The sequence below is a fragment of the Rana temporaria genome, chromosome 9, assembly GCF_905171775.1.
Source record: "Rana temporaria chromosome 9, aRanTem1.1, whole genome shotgun sequence".
NCBI classification, from domain to species: Eukaryota; Metazoa; Chordata; class Amphibia; order Anura; family Ranidae; genus Rana; species Rana temporaria.
Window position 1 is genome coordinate 125,437,962 of NC_053497.1, and position 21,717 is coordinate 125,459,678.

Genomic DNA, 21,717 nt, shown 5'->3' on the forward strand with positions numbered 1-21,717 from the left:
AATGGGGGTCCTAACAAGATAACTCCAATAAAAATAGTATAAATAAAATAAAACAGTAAAAAAAAAAAAAAAAAAGGTTAAAAAATAATAAAGAAAGAAAAAAATAACAAAAAAACAACTACTGACATCAGTGGAGTGAAACAGGCTAAATATAACTAAAATACATTGAGATAGTTGTCATTATTTGTAATTCTGTTTTTTTTTACATAAAAAATGGGCTGCTTAGTCTTAAATGCCCGGGTCTATTTTTTGTCCCAGTCAGGGCCTTCTTCCCACTGCTGCCTATGTTCCCCACACACTGCGCCAATGTTTCTGCATACCGCTTTGCGCTGCAGAATTGGATGATGTTAGCTGGAGAAAGCAGTGTCATGTTGTGTTGTTTTAATATTTTTTACTTGCTTTTAAAAAATGTTGAAGTTTTATTACATTTTTTTTGTGGGGTCTTGCCTAGGGCGCAATATACACTGGCCCTGAATGTGAGTACCCGGCGATCCTCAGCAGCTGATGAATGCTGTTTTTTTGGCTGCCTTCTGAGTCACTGAGCCCACTACAAGTATGCAGATCAGAAAATTATGAGAAAAGTCTTTATATGTGTACTTTTTATAAGTCAAAGAACTATAGAGGGTCAGCATCCCAGCCAGGCATTTGTTAAATTTTTAATGCACAGCTCCTCCACTTTGCCTAGATATGCCATTCGAGACAACTTATGGCATGAAAGCAATATGATTTGAAGCTGATGTAACTAGGTCGCCCTTGGAAACCCGATTTTCCAGTCTTCGCTAGAAGAACGCAGGTACGAAAAATATTGTTAGCTTCAGGCAATACTATTGTACTTTAAATCTTCATCTTCTTAGTTTTTACCAGGTTTGTGGCTCAGAGTATTGACAACCAGGGGGGGCTAGATTTCCTATTGTAAAGGCTTCCTTTAATTTGTATACAGGGTTTGTTGGCCCAACTGGCTGTAGACGTCACAACGGTTACCTAGCAACGGCCCAAACAATCACACTGCTGGAGTCTCCAGACACACAGGAGAGTGATCACAGATCTCTATTATCTCCGAGACTTACACACAGTGCCCTCAGGGGCTACCTAGCCTCATCTACCTGCTGCAGGTAAGTGTCTGCACACAGCATTCAGGGGTTGCGTCAGTTATCACCATCTACCATTGTATATGTAGCAGTTTCATACTACAATACTGCTAGATCTCCCAACCTCCAACATGGGGAGACAAAAACTTTTTAGCATAGAATATTTAATTATTATAGAGGATTTATATAGCGCCAACAGTTTGCACAGCGTTTAACAAAATGAAGGCAGACTTTACAATTTGGTACAAGAGGAATAAGAGGGCACCGCTCGTTAGAGCTTACAATCTAGTTTTATTTAGGCAATGCATGCACCTCCTAGACATACCGGTTATATAGGGACCGTGACAAATAAAAGCCCAGGGATGATCATGTAACGTAGATGTGAACCTTAACTGGATGCCGTTTAGTTTGCTAAAGCACTGCGTATCATGAACAATTGCTATTTTTTTTTTTAGGACTGCAACACTTTTTTTCCTTATTACCCAGTGGGGCTTTGTGTTGACTGTTGCCTGTACACAAGCTTCTTTGCGGCAGAATTGTGCATTTTCGGCCCCTTAGGGCTAGTTTACACTTGCTTCGGCTTCAACAAGGCTTCGGACACGCTTTGTTAAAGCTCTCTGAACGCTGATCAAAGCCCCTGTCACTGAATAAAATGGTTAGCTTACAGTCCTGTTTACACCTGCTTTTGTTTTGCTTCAAAAGTTATACCCCATGTAGCTTCAGTGGTGCTTCAAAGCCTCCATAGAAGTCTATGACAAAGCTCGCTTAAAGCCCCACTGAAGCCCCGCAAAGCCCCACTGAAGCCTCGGCAAGGTGTAAACAAGACTGTACACTAACCATTTTATTTAATGACAGGAGCTTTGACTGGTATTCAGAGAGCTTTAATAAAGCCTGTCTGAAGCCTTGTTTTAAAGTAAGTGTAAAGTAGCCCTTAGGCCTCGTACACACGACCAAACATGTCCGCTGAAACTGGTCCGGCGGACCAGTTTCCGCGGACATGTTCGGTCGTGTGTAGGGCCGACCGGACAATTTTCCAGCCGACCGGACAGGTTTCCAGCGGACAAGTGTTTCTTAGCATGCTAAGAAACATGTCCGCTGGAACCATGTCCGCCGGACATGTCCGATGGTCAGTATGACTCATCGGACATGTCCGCTGGCCCGAGAACCCGCGCATGACGTCGAAGTGATTCGACGCATGCGTGGAAGCATTGAACTTCCGGGTTCGCGCACGTCGACGCGGACCGTTTTCATCAGACATGTTGGGTCGTCTGTACGAGGCCTTGGACTTCAATGGGATCGTGTTTTCGCACATATTTCCGGTGCTCCAATTTAAGCCCCCCATTCACACCTTGTGCACTCCAGGAATGTCCAAAAATGCGCATTGCGCTTGTGGTGCCATTAATTGTTAATAGCACCCCAAAAGCGGCTAGAAAAAATGTGTTTTATCATGCAAACAAAAAAAAAAAAAGCCATGAGAGCTTCTTTTGGAGCATGTGCACATGCAGGGTAGCCCAATTAAAGTGAATGGGCTGCCCCCATTCGTACATTGTGTGAAAAACATGCCAAAAAAAAAAAAACACATGAAAAATACATCTCATACTGCACCCGAGAAGGCGGGGGATGATGTGTGAGATCTGACAGTTGACAGACTGTCAGATTGCAGGTAACCTCGGATCCTACAGAAGCTTTTCCAGGTACTGTAACCCTCTTTTAATATATAGGCCACCATTGCTTATTTATCTTTACGAAAATGCTAGTATCCAAGCTCCTATGTTGATTCTGTGCCTTTAAGGTTTCTGAGTCACTAACTTTACTGGGCTAATGAATCCTGAGACAGCCAGGAAACTAGCCCAACACTGGGCTTCCCACACGTTTCCCCTCTCTCCTGGAGGTTCCCCCAGCGTGTTTGCTATATGCAAGGCCGTCTTTAACGTGGGGGAAAAGGGGAAGCTGACCCAGGCCCAGTCATTGTTGTGGGCCCAAAGCAGCTGAGCTGCCCCTTGAGCCTGCGCTGCCTGCAAATAGTGGCTAGGTGGATTTGGCTATCACTCAGGAGATACATGCCTACAGCCTGTGAGGATTGGCCAGCTCAGTAAGCTAAAATTTGTCTGGGGAGATCGCCCATCAGTCCTGACCACAGTCACACCAACCCCTCTCCCTCACCATGTTCAGCAAGTCGCACACCATTGGCCCTCTGAAGAACTTCTTTGCCAAAGGGTTCAGCAGGGTGTGCTTTGATGATTGACATCCTCTGGACACAATCCAGGTGAGATTGCTGGGGGGAAGGTTATGCATGGGGTCTGTGGAGGGAGGGAAGGGGGTCCTGTGTAAAAATGGGGTAGTATGGAAGGGGTCCTGTGTAATGATGGGTGTAGTATGGAGTGGGGTCATGTGTAATGATGGGGATAGTATAGAGGGGGGTCCTGTGTAATGATGGGGGTAGTATGGGGGAAGTCCTATGTAATGATGGGGGTAGTATAGGGGGGCGGTCCTGTGTAATGATGGGTGTAGTACAAGGGGCGGTCCTGTGTAATGATGGGGGTTAGTATGGAGGGGGGGGGGGTCCTGTGTAATGATGGGGGTAGTATGGGGGGTCCTGTGTAATGATGGGGGTAGTTATGGGGGGTCTTGTGTAATGATGGGGGTAGTATGGGGCACTATGATGACACCATGTACTCTCTGTATGTACGCAGTCTTCTGAGATGCATGACACTGGGCATCATTTAATCTCAGATGAGCGAGGACATCTTCTGACAGAAAATAAGTATTGCGGAGGACAGCGCTGGATTAAAAAGTGAGCACTGCAGCTGAAACTTGTTTTTTTTTTGCTTTTTAATACTGCTGGAAGGAGAAATTAAAAGAAAATAATCCCAGAGTTTGGCTTTAAGACGAAATCCAGCAATCTGACACTATTCCCTGCAATACTTATTTTCTGACACAAGATGTCCTCAGTCTTCCAGGTCATCTAACTCTCTGTGTGACTGTGAACCAGAAAGACTGCTGCCATATTGTGACAGACAAGAGGTATTGCAGGGGACACTGCCTGATTGAAGGCGAGTATTGCAGCCTGAGGTTTTACGTGATTTATTTATTACAGGTATTTATATAGTGCTGTCAATTTATGCAGCCCTCTACGTATTTTTTTTTCTATTTAATACTACTGGGGGAGCATTTAACTGAAAATGAAATTAGCCTGTGGTTGACCTTTAAGAAGAATGTCATCAATGGCAGCCTTCTTGACGTTTATGCTATTTTTTTTTGTAGTCAAGAAGCTCTTGGGATGATTAGGGACTGGGTGTGCAAGGGGGAAAGTGCCAAAAGCAGGTGAAATTTTATTCAGGCTCTTATTTTAAAAAAAGCCAAAGTATTTGGGGAGGGTATATCAAATAGCGCAAATATGTAGGAATGCAAATGTAGACTGAATGTGTAAAGCTACAGTAGGTACATTTAAAATGAATAATAGAAAAAAAAGGCACTGTTACTATTCAATCTACTGTACATTCAAGTGTATCTTGTTCATATTGATATGGATCACTCAATGGTTTCTTGTATTGCTTTAGTCCTTTCACAACTGTTTTAAGCTTCACCCTTTTTAATCGCCCAAGTCTTCCCAATTTTACTGCACCATGGGGCATCACATGCACACAGAAAATCCTTTATTCCACCTCTCCTCTGCCATGCAAATGTGTTTATTACAGTAAAGCACCCATTCTGCTCTAACTGTAGGTCTTTTATAGACTGGTATAATAAGGGGGGAGGAATATGCAATAGGCTTTCTCCTCCCATCATTATGCTTCTTGTCAACACATGAACAGATTGTCTCCTTGTGCTGCTTCTACCTCTGACTCCAGCCCTGCTGCTGTGCAGGGACTGCAAGAGGTTGTTCATAGTCAGGCATTTACACGACTTGTGTTTTACAATGATGCAAATTATGTATTAATGAGCTTGATCAGTTTGTGTCTTTATATCTGTCTGGAGTTTAACTCTATATAAATAAAATAAAAAAACAAAAACAAGTTTGGCTTTAATTATGTACAGCTTTCATTTGCAGAGTGAAAAAAATATAGAAGTCACCATGAATGTTACCAGACAGACCCTTAAGGCCCTGGAGCAGCGTACCAAGCTCCTGCAGCAGCAACAAAAGACTTTCATTAATGCATTGGAGCGGACACGGGAAAGTGCCCATGACAGAATCAGACCCGTGAGGACCCTGGCACAGGTACAAAGCTGGTACCAATTTTTATTCTTCTTCTTTGATTGGTGTTAAATCAGTTTTGATATTTTTTTTTGACAATGCAGGCTTTTTCATTTCATAAAAAAAATTAAGGGTCAGTACATTAAAGTGCTTACATACAGCATATACCCAGTGACGTGAGTGGCCTCAGGGGATACACAGAGATAAAACAAATCCTCCTACCTAGGTTGTATCTGTTTCTCTGCAGCCCTCTCTTCTCTGCATCCCTTCAAAGTGCTGAATTTATAAGCCCGTGTTAGAGTTAATTTTTCTCTTGGTATCAAGAAAACTTACGAAATTATTAATGCTGATATCAGAAAATCAATCCGCAGACATAAATGACACTTAGTGCTCCTAATTGAGACACTACACACAAGTACACACTATATAGGCATATGCTTTGTTCACATTTCATGTCTGAAGTTTACAACCACTTTAAAGGGAAAGTATAACGGATTGTCAGGGAGTGCTGATGTTGTGTTAATATTGCAATGTTAAAGAGGAGTTCCGCCCACCCCTTTAGAAATTAAAAGTCAGCAGCTACACATACTGTAGCTGCTGACTTTTAACATTAGGAGACTTACCTGTCCTGGAGTCCAGCGATGTCGGCACTGCCAGCCCATGTTATTGCTGGTGCTGCCGCCGCCATTGCCTATAACGGAACCTGGTCATGTAGCCTTTTGGCTTCACGCCGGGTCCCTACTGCGCATGCACAAAATGCGCTGCGCTCTCACTGGCTCGGCAGACAAGGAGGGAGGCCGAGCTGCTGACGTACTTCACCAAAGCCTGGTCTCCCGAAAGTGGCAAAAGGGTACCTGTAAAAAAAAAAAAAAAAAAAAACAAACACACACACACGTAACCAAACCCCCCGCCCCCCCCGAAAGACGCCAAAATGTGGCACCAGAGGAGGCAAAAGTTCCACTTTTGGGTGGAACTACGCTTTTTAAATTTTAAACAGCAAAGGAATGAAAAGTAATTTTAACTTATTTTTTTCATGCACTTAGAGGGAAAAAATAAATAAAATAATACATTAAAAAATGCTCTTGTGCAATTGCACTGCTTTGTCACATATATTAATTCATTTGACGTTTACCTGCGTTACCCTAGCAGCAAGAAGACAACCAAAAGCCAACCTGTTCCAATAAAGGTCCCAAAAAATGGTTGTCATGTGGAATGCCATAGTTCCTTCTATGATTCCCTCCCCAAACCTAGAATGGAAACATGGTGATGCCTACATGTGTGCCTCCTCACTGCTAGTGATGGGCCGAACACCCCGCGGTTCGGTTCTTACCAGAGCTCCAGAACATGTAAAAAGTTCGGTCCCGAGCCGCGAACTCTATTAAAGTCTATGGAATCCGAACTTGAATAATCAAAAGTCCCCATTTTGAAGGCTTATTTGAAAGTTATTGGCCATAAAAAGGGCATGGGGGCCCTAGGTACTGCCCTGGGGGACATGTATCAATACCATTTTTTTTTTTTTAAAGTTATTACAAGAGCAGTGATTTTTATGATGCCTAAAAATAAAAAAGTCCTTTATATATCGTGCCTGGGGGAACCTTTAGTCTGTCTTTAAAGTGACGCATCTGTACCATGTATAGAACCTGCTTCAGCAAAACTGACATACTGTATATAAAGAACAAAAAATGTGATATTCCTGGCTGCAAGCCATTGCCAGCAATACAAAAATGTTAAAAAAAAAAAAAAAAAAAAAACAACAACATACAGTATGAGTAGTGTAGGGGACTAAGTGGCCATATTTCTTTTTGGTAATGTTTATATTTAATGGAATTTACAGGTACGCAACTACTTAGACAATCATTGCAACAACAGTACAGATCAGCGTATCCTCACTCTGTTTTTGGATGTCTGTGCGGATCTGGCCGAGTTCTGTATCCAGCTGGAATTTATGCAGAGGGACACACAATCAGCAAAGGGGATCATAGAGCAAACCATTGCTCTTCTCAATCCAACCAATGACCTGTCTGGTCTGAGAGTCAAGTAAGTGCGCAACATTAAATGGCAGGCCTAATAGTGGACATAAACCCTACCTGAATTACAATTACTGGTAATCTGCTACAGAATTACATATACCCAGTGGAGTGACTGGCCTCAGATGATACACAGAGATGAAACAAATCCTCTTACAGAAATTGTACCTGTTTATCTGCAGTTTTCTCTCCTCTACATTCATTGAAAGTGCTGAATTTATAAAGCTGGTGCGAGCGGTCAGAATAAAGGGGGTGGAGAGAGGAGATTACACACTACAGAACTCAGTGAGAACAGTGATTGGAGGGAAGGGACACACCCCCTTCACACAGAACACAAGAACAGAGTTGAGGTTAGCAATCACAGGCCATGTGCTGGAGGGTGCCTCCCGTCACCATTTTTCTCTTGGCGTCAGGAAAACTTCTCAAGTGGCTTATGCTGATAGCAGAGGAACAACGCAGCAGACAGAATAGACACTTATGCCTTGTACACACAGTCGGACTTTTGACCGTGCAGATGGAGGCTACACACGGCCGGACTTTCCTAGAAAAAAAAAAAAAAAAAAAAAAAAAAAAGCCCATCTGACTTTTTTTCTCTGAAAATCCGGCCGTCTACGAGGCCTTAGAAGGTCCCGAGGAAAGAACCACAGCTCTATAGTGTGTACTTGCCTCAGAGCACTAACAGGCCAGGTTTGCAAGATAACTGAAATACATCACAGGTGATATCATTTACTGGACAGTGATTGCAGTATTTTAGTGAGCATTTCCCCCAAGGTAATACTTAAAATCTGTCAGGTTAGTGGGTCCTGTCCTGAGGACAGGAGTTGAGAACAACTGCTACAGCGGGATATGCTTTCTTCACATTTAAAGCGGATGTGCCATCGCTCGTCTCTCTGCTGCTCCCCCCGCCATCCACGCTGAGGGAACCAGGAAGTGAAGCGCTGCGGCTTCACTGCCCGGTTCCCTACGGCGAATGCGCGAGTCGCGCTGCGCCCGCCGATTGGCTCACACGCTGTGTGCTGGGAGCCGAGTGTTCCCAGCACACAACGGGCGACAGACGGGAAGTCAGAAAAACCCGTCTTTTGCCCGTAGCGTGTGGCCGGAAGTGGGTGCAAATACCTGTCTTTAGACAGGTATCTGCACCTCCCTCCCCCCTGAAAGGTGTCAAATGTGACACCGGAGGGGGGGAGGGTTCCGATCAGCGGGACTCCACTTTAGGGTGGAGAACCGCTTTAATGCTTACACTTAAACCTTTATACATCCTTTGTCAGATCTTGGTGCTGCCAATCTCCTACAGCCTATTTAAAGCATCTTCCTGTCTACATGCACTCCAGCAATGGCTATATGGCATTTCTCAGGATAGTTTTCCTGATGGTGACAAAGGGGAATCTGACTAGGTGCACTACTGGTGCAACCCAGGTATAATTTTTTATTTTGTGTGTAGTATACAAATTTTCAAGAAACAGTAAGATTCTTCCTTTCACATGGGTGTATAGACGAATCAGACATACAGTCAGGGCTGGAACAAGGGGTGGCCAGGAGGGGAAGCTGCCCTGGGCTCAGTGGTTTAGTGTAGGGATGGGGGCATCTCTTGGTACAAGCCTGGGCAGTTTAGCATCTTTACCCTGGGCGCTGGATTGACCTTGTCCCAGCACTCCGATCAATGAGGTCCTGTGTATTTCATTAATACATTTGTCATGTTCCCAGGTATCCCCACGATGTTTTGAATCACCTCAGCTGTGATGAAGCGCGTAACTTCTATGGTGGTGTCGTGAGCATTGTTCCCATCATCCTGGATAACATCCGTGAGGCTGTGTTGAGGCTGGAGAAAGCCCAGCCACTTGCGGAGGACTCCGAGACCATGGACAGGCTTGTGGCTATTCAGAAGAACAGGCAGAAGCAACGCAAGGCAGAAAATCAAGGTGCGATACAAAACGCAGGGGTTCAGACCACTCTCAGTCAGGGAAATGCCTCTGCCCTCTCAGTAAAAAGAAGGAAAGGCTATCCACAGTCCTTCAAACCAGCCTGGAGGCCCTCTGGCCGCTACTATACCACCTAAACTGGTAATCGTCATCCCTTTACATGTGGTTTAAAGAGCGAGCAGTTACAAAACATAATTTTCATAATTCTTTAACCAATACAGCAGTCCCCTATTAGCTCCATCATATTGTCGTACTTTGTTAGTATTACCCTAAAAGTGTTTCAAAGTGTAGCCACTTTCTAGAATCACTATCCTACTTAAAGCGGGGCTCCACCCTAAAGTGGAACTTCCACTCATATGAACCTTTCCCCCTCCGGTGTCACATTTGACACTCGGCTCCCAGAACACAGCAGGGAGCACAGCGCACACGCGCTGTAGGGAACCGGGCAATGAAGCCGGAGTGCTTAACTTCCTGGTTCCCTCACCAAGGATGGCGGTGGGGGCAACAGAGTGATGAGCGATCGCTCGTCCTCTGCTGCCAACGGCGCTGGACTCCAGGAAAGGTAAGTGTCTTAATATTAAAAGTCAGCAGCTGTAGTATTTGTAGCTGCTGGCTTTTAATTTTTTTTTTTCGGCGGACATCTGCTTTAAATTCCTACAGGTCTCGTGCATACGGAGTAAAAAAAAATGCCAATTTTACAAAAGTATTATATTTAAATAGTATTTTAATGCAGAGACCGTACTCAAAGGTTACAAAACCATATCTCTAATCTCTATCTCATTAAAAAAAAAAAAAAGAAGAAGGAAGGGCACAATATAAGTGCAGCAAATTAGAACATTTATTCATTAAAGACACAAAAAAATTTGCCATTCACATGTAAGATAGAAGAGTGCATAGAATATAGCTTATGAAATGCACGCTTCTATCCTATTACACGTGACCAATTTGTTTTTTATGACTAAATGATTTAAGTTGCTGTCCTAAGAGTGCGCCATCCTGTGCCTTTTTTTTCTTTTGTATAACTACAGACAATCTTATCTACTGCACAAAGTTTTTAAAGTCAGCTGAACTGACCCTTGATGTACCTAAATGTGGATAGGATGAACTTTTCAGCTATTACGTCACCACTTAAGAGTGTACTGGTTGTCTTTTTCTTCTCCAACGAACTTGTTTGCCGACGAATCATTCACATTATATAAAAAAACAAACACACACACACACACACACACACACACACACACACACACACACACACACACACACACACACACACACACTTTTTTGCAGGTTAATAAAAAAAAAAAAAAAAAGAAAAAAAAAATGCACATTTATTTGTTTTTAGAGCCGATCAGCTGGTGCCATGCAGGTCTCCTGCAGACCTGTCAGTGTATCTGTGTATCCATACAAGCAGGCAGATACACGGACAGGAAGAAATCAATGAGCTACCACAGCGCTTTGTTTTTCTGGGACGGCAGACTCCCGTCTTAGGAGGCTTTTGAAACCAAGGTTTCATAGGCTGGAGCTTTTTAGTGCCAAGAGGAGACAGGACAATACAAAATCCTTCGGCAGACATGCAGGTACTGAGAACTGCTGATGGGGGACACAAATACAAACAGAGTAGGGGTAACTTACACCACATAACAGAGGATAGAAGTGTCACTGGGTTATACTTTGACTATATATATATATATATATATATATATATATATATATATATTACTATGCAGTGACCCTGCAATGGGACAGGAAGTTAAAGGATGTGTAAAATACATTTTATTGCTGTATGTCTGTATAACAAACACTTTTTCTTCTATTATGGAGACTTCTTGGTATCAATTCCCATAAAGATGCACATTTTCCCAGTCCCATCTTTTCCAGTAATTGGAATTTCCACTCTTTGCTAGTGTCCATTTCACCTGTAGGTGGCAAGATAACCCTAAACTGCATAATTATCAAGCTGTGTCCCTCAATGGACCCAGAGAAGGATTATATGAAGAGTGCAAAAATTCTATTTTTATTGGCAGCTATCGGCAACAGCTGCAATTTTTGATTGGTTATAGAATAGCCCCCCCCAAATCAGTATTTGATCTCTTAAAAGTGTAATAAAAACTTGAGATTGGAGCAGTGACCCATCCGATATAAAATGCAGCTACTTTGTAAACCGTATTCTGGAGAATGCAGCCTAGGGCAGAGTTACAGGGAGATTCGCAGAAACTACCTGTGCAAACTCGTTACCGAACGTGTAGGTGCAACTCTGGACTTTTATGGTTTTGGATGGAGTAGTGAAAATCAAAGACTGCCATATTTTTATTGTTGTCTAGGTCTTCAATGAGGAAATTTCCCATTAGAGCCTGTTAATGGGACAGGAAGTTAAAGGATGTGTAAAATACATTTTTATTGCTGTATGTCCTTATGGCCAGTCAAAGAGAAATTCATACAGATACCATGGGGTACGTATTTGCGCGTTTGCATACAGCGTCGTCCGACGTTTTTGTACTTCGACGTTTTTTATTTTAGCCAATAGGAAAAATCATCATCTTTTCATCACTTGTTGCTATGTTGGTAGATTTTTTTTATCTTCTGCCTGGGTGAAATGTTCTATTGATTAAAAGCGACAAAACGCCCGTAGCAAACGCTCGTTGTCGCGCTAGTCACTTGAATCGAGCGTTTCCATTACTTTCTATAGGAAATACAAAACGCTTAAAAATGCCCAAATCGCCCCATTTGCGCGACAAAAAAGGGTCCGTAACTAGTTTGAGCTTCAGGCGTACGGCGTTTTGAAGTGGAGATGTGAACCATCTCCATTGAGAATAATGTATTTTTTTCCCCCTCTAGCGTTTGAGCGTCGCGCTTCAGGCGACAAAACGCTCAGGTGTTAATGGGCACTAATAGTACAAGGTGCTGTGCCAATGCCTTCTGGGGCCCATGAAGTCCTGTGAGTTTATGGTGCCCAGCACTTACAGGACATCTTCAGGTTGAATGGTGCCACACAATGACAAGATGTCCTGTCTTCTTTGTTGAATGACAATGGGCATCATTCAAAACAACTTTCTGCCAATGCTAAAGGAGGCACAAAGCACAGGCAGCAAGGGGAAAAGGTATGGGGTGATTCTGCATATCTGCCCATGTGTTTACAAGTAGAGCTCCATGGACACTGGGCATTTAGCCCTAGTGCATGGGGCTCCATTGTTTAGGTGTGGGTGGAAGGCACAGGTGCTGCCGGCAGCCTGTAAAAGTCTATAGGAGGCTAAAAGCTGCTGGGACTAGATGGGGTAAGGAGTGCTACTAATGTTTAGGGGAGTATGTGCCCATAGACGAGCAGTCATGAATTAAAACTTACAGCAGTCCAGTCAGTAAACACTTATTTTGCCAGGATGTTGCACTACAACACGTCACAGCCCCCACATCATTTTTTTAGCCTATCATTCACATCAGAGCCCCTTCTTTACACCAGTATTCTCAACCCCCCCCCCCCCTTTTGCATCACAAAACACCTAACATCAGAGTTTCCTCGCTTACATCAGTGTCCATAGTCCCTCGCCCCTCCACAGCAGTCCCAGTGTCCGCCGTTCCCGTACCCTTTCAATATAAGCCTCCCCTGCACTGTCGAGGCACTTATCAGCTGTGTGAACTCCCCAAGTCTCCAACAAAGTCACTGCCGTCATCCTCACAGCAGGGCAGAGGGTAGGAGAAGACGCAGCTCTAGACGGAGGCTGGACGCTGCTCAACTTATGTTGAGAAGCAGTTCATCCGAGGATGACAGCTGCAGCCAGGCAGGAGACTTGGGAGAGCACACAGCCGATAACTGCCAGCCACAGTCTGGACAGGACGGTCACTCAGTCCACGGTCCACCACTTAGTGATCCCTGAGTCTGAGTTTTACAGGCTGCTGGCTGGATTGTGCACCGGTGCCTTCCATCTGTATCTAAAACATCAATGTGCATGGAACCCCAACTGCACAGATTGATTGAATACATTTTGGGTCATGCATCATTGCTTTCTATAGCAAATATTTAAAAAAGTTATTTAGCCAATAATTGAATCCGTCTTCTTGGTTTTAAAGTAATTTTCAAGGAGTCCAGGTTGCTATAACAACATTTATATCACAGTATAATCACCTTCTCATGTGTGTGTGTTGTAAGCAATGAATTATAATCACTGGCGGTTATTCTGTACATTTAATAAAATTAAAATGAGTTACTCATGTAATTCCATGATATTTTTTTTTCTTCTTTTTAGGTTAAGTGGGCCTGTTCATATTGCTTTGGATTTTCTCCATAAATAAAGAGAACATAATGCAAATCATCATTTGAGTGTATTGTGCATTTTACAAACTTACAGTTATTGCGAGAGTCAAATGCATGTGTAAAAAGTTTTTCAGAACAAGCATCTGTATCATCATCCATATAGCTTTATATTATATCCCCATCTCTGCCTCATAAGTAAACCTGTGCTCCCCAGCAAAACATACCTTCCTTCAATCCCCCACTGCTACATTCAGATGCCCAGGACTAGCAAAGGATGCTCTGTGTAAACTAAGTCAAGTCACTCCAGTTGCTTACACATGGCTGAGGACTCATTATTGAAAGTGGTGCTAGTTCCAGGTCGGATATGCAACTGTGCCGTATACCACACAGGTTTGTCAAGCTCTTATTGGAGTGCTTGCCACCCCATTAAAAAGCAATTCATTGCGGATCGCTTTTCAGAGGCAATAAGTCACCTCCTTAGCTTAGTGCCCATTTCAACCCTGAAAATGCTATACCACGGCCTTTTTCAACTGCGTGCATTTAACACACAGTTGCAGAGTGATTGGGACTCATTCACTTGTTGTGTTCTGTGGGCAGTACTGCTGCCAATCACAACCCATTCGAGAGGGTAGATAATTTTTGCTGCAACCACGAAGCAAAGCATCACATTTGTACACCCCCGGAATAAAAACTTCGCTCAACCACTGGGAAGTTGGGCAACACAAATCCCCAGTGTGACAGATACAGCAAATCTGTCAAGCTGTGAATTTAGCCTGCTGTCAGGATTGAGGTAATACAATTCCACATACCGCAGACAGATGCATTGCACTGTGGGCATTTTGTGCATTTCCGATATCAAACTTTTAGTTTTAGGCTGCATTCACACCTGAGCGTTTTGTCGCCTGAAGCGCGACACCCCAAAACGCTAGAGGAGAAAAAATACATTATTCTCTATGGGAGATGGTTCACATCTCCACTACAAAACGCCTGACGCCGAACGCCTGAAGCTCAAACAAGTTCTGGACCCTTTTTTGTCGCTCGAATTGAGCGTTTTACATTGGTGACCCTAGACCTGTACAAAATCGCGGTAAAAAACGCTGTGTTTTGTCGCGGTAAAAAAACACGCTCAGGTGTGAATGCAGCCTTAGTCTCAAACACTAAACATTTTTTATTGTATGAGGAGATTTTTTTGTTACCAGTCAACTGCTCAAAACAATTAAAATCTAAAAATTGAATAAACTTCATTGGGAAGTTGCCTCAAAGAACCAAATACATACTTTAACACCCCCCCCCCCATTAAAAAGAGTGGCTTGGGAGCATCTTTTTGTACAAACTATACAATTTAGTACAGCAATCTCTTAGCCATTTTGTCTTAACCAGGGGGAGGACACACAGACACACACAGCCATTGGGAGGGGGTACAGATGCTGGAACAGGTTACATGTTCCACCCTAAAAAACAGGTGGTGCATGAAACGTGTTCCAAAAGGAGAACTTGGTAACCTGCAATAAACAATTGAAATCCCATGTAGTCCACTTTTTACACTTCTTAACTGTGAATCCTGAGTGGCTGCAATTGTAAATAAGCATTATTGTTACTGAAAAAAGTGCTACCATGTAAGAAACAAGCAATACTAGTGCAAAACAATAACCTGCTTTATTTGTTCACAGTTAAAACACAAGCAAATAGTCTTAAACATTTCTGGGCATCCTGGTTTGGGCTGCTTCGGCCCAACATACAATTTCTGTAGCCAGTCCAACTGCTAGCAGAACATGTGGATTCAATATGAACTGTGGCCTGCTGGACAGTGACTGGGAACGGCAAGAATGTGACATGTCTGAGGAAGGAAGGGGGGGGGGGGGGTAGTGTGGCAGAAGAAAAAAAATAAAAAATAAAAGCTATGCAGTGAAAACTGTTACACACGGACTCGCAATTAGCATTCAGCTGAGGAAGCAACTGTGAATGCTCCAACATGATCACGTGAATAAAAGGTGTGGCGTTATACAAAATGATGTCTAAGCAGAAATAAGGTCAAACTGCAGTATGCATCTTTTTGCAAAGCTCTACCAATCATGTGAAGTATCCTGTCAAATGCTGTTTAACAACCAAAGAAGGTCCAGTGCAAAAAAAAATGCAGCATGAATATGATCATACAGGAGTATTTCAGCCAGAAATGTTCTTTGTTCACCTGCACTATACCTGTAGATCTCAGAATGGTTATTGACAACTCAGACAGCCAGAACACACTTGCTGCTAAAGAACTGGTCTGAGATCCACTACAATACATCTGGGAAAGCATTGCCGAGAGCTGCCATATTTTTGGTTATGAACCAACCCAATAGACCAGGCATGGCCTGATTGGCTTAGGATGCAAAAAGAGGACATGCCATCTTTGCTGGTTGACAGGCATTAGGGCCAAAGTGCAGAGGAAGGATGGATGGGCTACTTCATTAGAGGGGAAATTATTCTGGCACATCCTGCGTTCATTTGACTGAATTCCTGCAAGGTTTTGAAAATAATGTAATAAAACTAGAACTTGTCTAAACCTTGAGGAAAAAAAAGGAAAGAGTGGGCCTCTTATCTTCGATTCATTGAAAGAACCAGAGTTCCCAGAGTAAGTAGATTTCACCCAAAAATTGAACTTCCGCTTATTGGAATCCCCCCCCCCCTCCGGTGTCACATTTGGCATCTTTCGGGGGGGGGGGGGCCCCTGCTGTCTTCCGGAAGACACAAAGGTCCCTGAAGACAGCAGGGACCATTCAGATCGCGCAGCGCGACTCGCACACACGCAGTAGGGAGCCATGAAGTGAAGATGGCGGCGGCAGCACCCAAGAGCCGAGGGACAGATCGGCTTTGGGTGCCGACATTGCGGGCACCCTGGACAGGCAAGTGTCCATTTTAAAAGTTATCAGCTGCAGTATCTGTAGCTGCTGACTTAAAAAAAAAAAAAAAAAAAAGTTTGGCGGAACCCTGCTTTAAAGTTAAGCTTGAGGCCCTTTCATGTACTGAACCATGTCCCCTGTCATTCAGCTGTTAAATACCAGAGTCTCAGTGGCCAGTAGAGTCCCTGGCGTTTCACAGTTGAAATACACAAGGTGGGTCATAGTCAAGGAGAACCAGGGGCTAAGACCCCTTTCACACTGAGGAGTTTTTTAGGCGGTACAGCGCTAAAAATAGCGCTGCTATACTGCCTGAAAAACTCCTGCCCAGCAACCTCAATGTGAAAGCCGGAGGGCTTTCAAACTGAGGCGATGCGCTGGCAGGAGAGAAAAAAAATCTCCTGTCAGCAGCATCTTTAGAGCGGTGAGAGGAGCGGTATGTATACCGCTCCTTCCCATTTAAAACAATGGGAAACCGCGGCAATACCACCCACAATGCGCCTCTGCAGAGGCGCGTTGCGGGCGGTATAAACCCTTTATCGGCCGCTAGCGGGGGTTAATACCGCACCGCTAGCGGCCGAATCCCGCGGCAAATCCTGCGGTATAGCGCCGCTATTTTTAGCGGCGCTATACCGCCACTGCGGCTCCCGCCCCAGTGTGAAAGGGGCCTTAGTAATCCACTGAGAGATAAGTCAAAACCCTATATAAAGCCTGGGCCTAGGATCAAGGGTCCTCCCCAGACACAAAGGAGCAGATCTGAAGACAAGAACAGATATCACAAGGTGTCAAAACTTAGCTTATACACCTCAGCAGATACAACAGGTTCACTTTAAATATACAGGTCCATTTTAAGAGTACCTGTTCAAGACACTACATAGTCACTTGCATTGCCCCAATGCTTAATGCTGTGTGCGAGAGAGATTCCTAAACATCTTTAGGGAACAGAGGGCCCTACGGATAGAACACAAACCAGCTTCTAATGCTCCTTTGGCATATTGGTGAAGGATTGACAAACAAAAATGTAATAGTGTGTTTTAGTGTAGTAATAGATTCTTCTCTTAACCTGCAGGTTTCAAAACTGTTACTATTGGAAAATACAATTGTCTTTTTTACAGATTTGGCCCAGAGTTATCCGAGCAGTTTCAGAATGTAGTGTCTAAATTGGGAAGTGTTGTGTTAAAGTGCAAAAAAACAAAACAAAAAAACAAACCTTAAAGAGCTTAAATGTAAGGACCAACTGCCTTGAAACTGTTCTGGAACGGCTTCTCTGCCCTAGGGCTTACTGCAGAATGAAACGATGAAGGAACCAAAACGTTAGCTTAGCTTGTTGCAAAGAAACAGGCTACAATTACTGGGCAGGTCCACACAAAATTGGTAGGTCTGCTCTAGACCCAAAAGCTTGCCATATCTTTCAAGATATACAACTCTGCACAACCTCTGGAGCCATTACAAGACAATCTCTTGATTTATGACAGAGAATGGCTACTTACTGTATATTATGAAATCAAACCCAAAAGAGACTCCCCTGCAACAGAAGGAGCAGCCAGATCCCAAGAGAAGTAGAAAAAAAAAAAATCTACAGTGGTCTATGGAGTAACTGACAGATCTAAGAAACCATTGGGGTGCCTCAGACCCCTTTGACTCCACCGACAAGAGAAAGAGCAGTTTAGAAACAACCTTTAAAGTTAACCTGTGCTTTGCCCATACACAGCAAAGCAAAAAATGTTCACTCCAATGCTGGCATTGCTAGCTGCCCACACTAGTCTTTCTGCTCTGTACAGTCGCCTGGTGCACAGCGATAAAACCTTGTGCAAGCTGCAAATCAAGTTTTGGCTCTTACACAGGTGAGGAGGAGCCTTTCCCCAGACCAAGGTGGCTACCCTCCAACTATCAGTGCTGGGATGTTTGGAAGTAGAATGACTCGCATGCTTCTCCACACCTGGAAGTACCCAGTAATTTCCCTCACTCCAGTGGCTGATCGGACTGGTGGGAAAGTAAGGGTACAGCAAGTACGTGCAGCTGGTTGGGCAGCCATTACAATGAGCCTCTTGCTTTGCCTGAATGGACAAAGCAGGGGTGTTCTTTAACACAATTGTGTGCCAGAAAAAAAAAATGCCTTATAATTGAAGAGCCCAGAAAAAGAAGAGAGAAAAAAAAAAAAGCTCTTGGTCCCTTGTGACATTTTGGCATCCAACTAAAAATTAAGGCCACTTCTAACAAGCATTATGCTGGACTCAGCTGCCATTTTCCAGCGCCGGGGGAGGGTCTGCAAGAATGCTAGATGATTTGTCATTTGAGGGAGGATGAACATGGCATAGTTCTGACAAAAATAAATGTTCCTTCCAGTATGCAAATATACAGGCTACACTAATAAGAAAAAAAAAAAAAAAGAAAAGAAGAAGGATATCCATGACCAATGAAAACTCATCCCAGTGAGCAACACCAGCACATGGATACAAGTCATGACAGCCGCCAAACAGGGCTCCTGTCTCAGTCTGTACTGGACAGTGTAAGGATTATGTAAGCGCTTGGACCAGGGTACCCGCATTATTTAGCCAATTATAGGTCTACCTTTTACAGAAGGAGTGGAAGAAAATGGTTTACTGTGGAGGGGGAAGTAGGGCTGTAGTTGAGATGATAGGGAAAATAAAATAAAGCGGGGTGTGACGTGATGAGATTTCATCCCTTCCAGTTCTGATGGTCCGCTACTGTTGCACTGCAGAAGTAGTGAAACTGTTCCTGAAAGTTCAGATACTTTTTGATTAGACCCAGGAATGAGAGGGAAAGTAACACTGCTCGCCTCCCAACTGTGGTCATGATGTGTCTAATCGTAGTCCATTATCTGAAAATCCCGCACACTTGAGGGGCCAGCATTGCCAGCAGATGAGCTCACAGCTCTGGCCTCAGCTCCAGGTCCCTGACACAGCTCTGTCTTCAGGATCTCCGAAAGACTGCTGATCCCTTCCTCATCACAATGGCTCTCGCTCTTGTTCCGAAACAGCTCCCGTGCTCGGATGCCTAGAAAACTCTTGGCATTTGGGTAAGAGCCAATGGTCAGAGGACCTCCAGAAGGTAGCTCCAGCAGCTCTCTCCTGCTAAGCGGTAGATTATATCCCCCTTTCTCTGGCGTGGACAGGTTGCTGCTGCCGCTTCCACTGAGACTGCTTCCACTGCGACTGCTTCCTCCGCTGCTTAAGACACTGGTGTGCATGGAAGGGTTGGCATCATTGCTACCATTCAACTCTTCTCTGATGAAGTCATCAGGACTGGAGACAGCCGGGCACTCCACATCATGTCTGCAACAAAACAAAATACAAGGAATATCTAAAACATTTGAAATATAATGCTTGGTTCAAAAGTAAAGCCGGAAGAATTTGTAAGCCACACACAAAAAAAAAAAAACCCAAACACATACCACATTAAATGCCTAGTACCTACATCCCATGATTATGGAAAAACATGGAATAGGGGGGACTAAAGGGACTTTCACGGTACCACTTGTTAGCTCTCACAAATTCTTTAAAACATATTGTGTTATTGCAACACGTAACAAAGATTTATTTTTAAAACAGTTCCTAAGACTATTACATACAAATATCTGTGCAGTTAAAAAAAAAAAAAAAAAAAAAAAGATCTCCTTCATTGTGATGGGAATATCTCCGACTCAGTACCCCTATAAGCAATAGGGGAGAAAAGATGTTTACCTGCATCTTGCACCAGTCTCTTAACATGTTTTGTGGGGGTTATCGCTTTCTCAGGAGTTTAAGAGGAGCTCATCTGGAATAAAGGCTTCTCAATCGCGTCCTTACAAACACACTAGGTATGGTGGTGGGTGTAACGGTATGGCCCCTGGGACCCAGAAGGGTGTGGGGTACTCCTGTTTCAGCTTTACCAATGACATTCACCAACTGACTCTAAAGAGCAAGAAACGTCCCACGAGGGAGATACCAACTCCAGTACAAGTAATCCTCCAAAATATTTTAACTAAAAAGGTACACCTAACACTAGTGGTACTACTAAGGCATCAATTACAAGGGGATTTTCTAGACCAAGCTACGGCATTGGCAGAGGCCAAAAAAACAGGGGAATCTCCCCAGCTGTATGGTTCGCAACCCAACCACTCAAGCTATACAAACCAATCAGAATTAAATGTTATTAATTTAACCGATGTGCAGCTTATCCCTGCACACATCTCGGTACTGTGCCTGGGTTTGCGTTTCTGCCCCTCTCAACCTATAGACATTATAGAAACAATTAAGGATCTATATAGTTTTTTTTAGAAATCTGACATAAGTACGATTGGTCTTTAGACGAGCTACAAAATTGAGCAACAAACTCACAAGTAGTCATTATGATTCCTCTACTTCTATTCGCCAGGAGGGACTTGGTGTTGTGGCGATTGTCAAAGATGCCCATGGGTAACAGGGTCGAGGAATTTATTTACCAAACAGACATGGACACCAATTTATGTGCTTTTGCAGATTGCAGAACACAAGGTGTCATTTATCTTACGAGTTACCACTGCAAAGCTTTTAGGACGGCAAGACCTTCCGAAAAATCTGCCAGAGGATTGGGGTCCATGTATACTAATCTGGTATTGGCAAGATCGTTACCCCGATTTTTAGACACATTTTCCTCCACCATAAATTTGACAATTTTTTTTTTTTGCATTGGAGGTAACCCTCTGGATCGAAAGATTGTCAGCTACTGTACCTCCAGGAATACAACTCTTACAAGCCTTCTTTAAAATGGAAGTAAATCTCCCATCTCCCTATACATGGTCCAAGTACTTAAACCCCTATTGAAGCACTATAGAATTACACTGTCTAAGCCTTCCCCCTTTCCATCCTAGCATTTTGTCCTCTCTCATCCCCCCTTTTTCCCCCCTCCATTCCTTTACCCCCTTGGAGGAAAATGTATTACATGTTTGGGATTGCCCCTACTTAAAAAAAATGCAAGATTTATATAGCTACCTTTTTTCTATTGCATGTATTTTTCTGCCCCTTTTGATTTTGTGATAATTGATTGCTACAAGGTGTTATGGTATATATTTGTTTTCCCTCTTTTTCCTTTTTAGTTCTCTATGGATGGGCCCTCTGCATTGTATTTATTCATCCAGGAGACAGTATGGCTCTATGGAAATGGTCTTATCCTGCTGCTCCCTGTGAGTTTGTTGAACGTGGATAATCTTTGGTCATTATCCTGGCATGTGTGCAGCTCCATGGGGTTCCTCACCTTCCGCCTATTTGACACCAAGGCGGCTCACTTGCACTAGGTGTGGTTTAGCCATCTGGTCACTGGCTGCGGTGAAGCCGGGTTTGGCTGGGGACTCAGAGGGGCGATTGTATCATACGCCTCGGTTG

General features: G+C 43.6%; 2 protein-coding genes across 8 annotated transcripts in view; one reads left to right on the forward strand and one right to left on the reverse strand.

Moving 5' to 3' along the window:
* Positions 1–985: 985 nt before the first annotated feature.
* SPACA9 (sperm acrosome associated 9) lies at positions 986–13,546 on the forward strand. 4 transcript variants are annotated; one of them, XM_040324429.1, is made up of 5 exons: positions 1,023–1,112; positions 3,822–3,882; positions 5,140–5,307; positions 7,118–7,320; positions 9,015–9,614. In XM_040324429.1, exons 3-5 carry the CDS (start codon positions 5,164–5,166, stop codon positions 9,364–9,366), a joined length of 699 nt encoding a protein of 232 aa, XP_040180363.1. In that variant the 5' UTR covers positions 1,023–1,112; positions 3,822–3,882; positions 5,140–5,163; the 3' UTR covers positions 9,367–9,614. The 4 variants fall into 4 exon arrangements, with proteins under 4 accessions (XP_040180365.1, XP_040180363.1, XP_040180362.1 ...); XM_040324428.1 differs by lacking the exon at positions 3,822–3,882 and adding an exon at positions 13,468–13,546 and having other exon boundaries at positions 1,027–1,112; positions 9,015–9,370; XM_040324430.1 differs by lacking the exon at positions 3,822–3,882 and adding an exon at positions 13,468–13,534 and having other exon boundaries at positions 1,027–1,112; positions 9,015–9,229.
* Positions 13,547–16,960: 3,414 nt separating this feature from the next.
* TSC1 (TSC complex subunit 1) overlaps positions 16,961–21,717 on the reverse strand; it is a 66,478-nt gene continuing 61,721 nt past the window's right edge. For all 4 annotated transcript variants that reach the window (XM_040324434.1, XM_040324436.1, XM_040324432.1 and 1 more), the window contains one exon: positions 16,961–19,650. In XM_040324434.1, the coding sequence (XP_040180368.1) occupies positions 19,179–19,650 (472 nt within the window). In that variant the 3' untranslated portion in view covers positions 16,961–19,178. The remainder of the gene's footprint in view (positions 19,651–21,717) is intronic.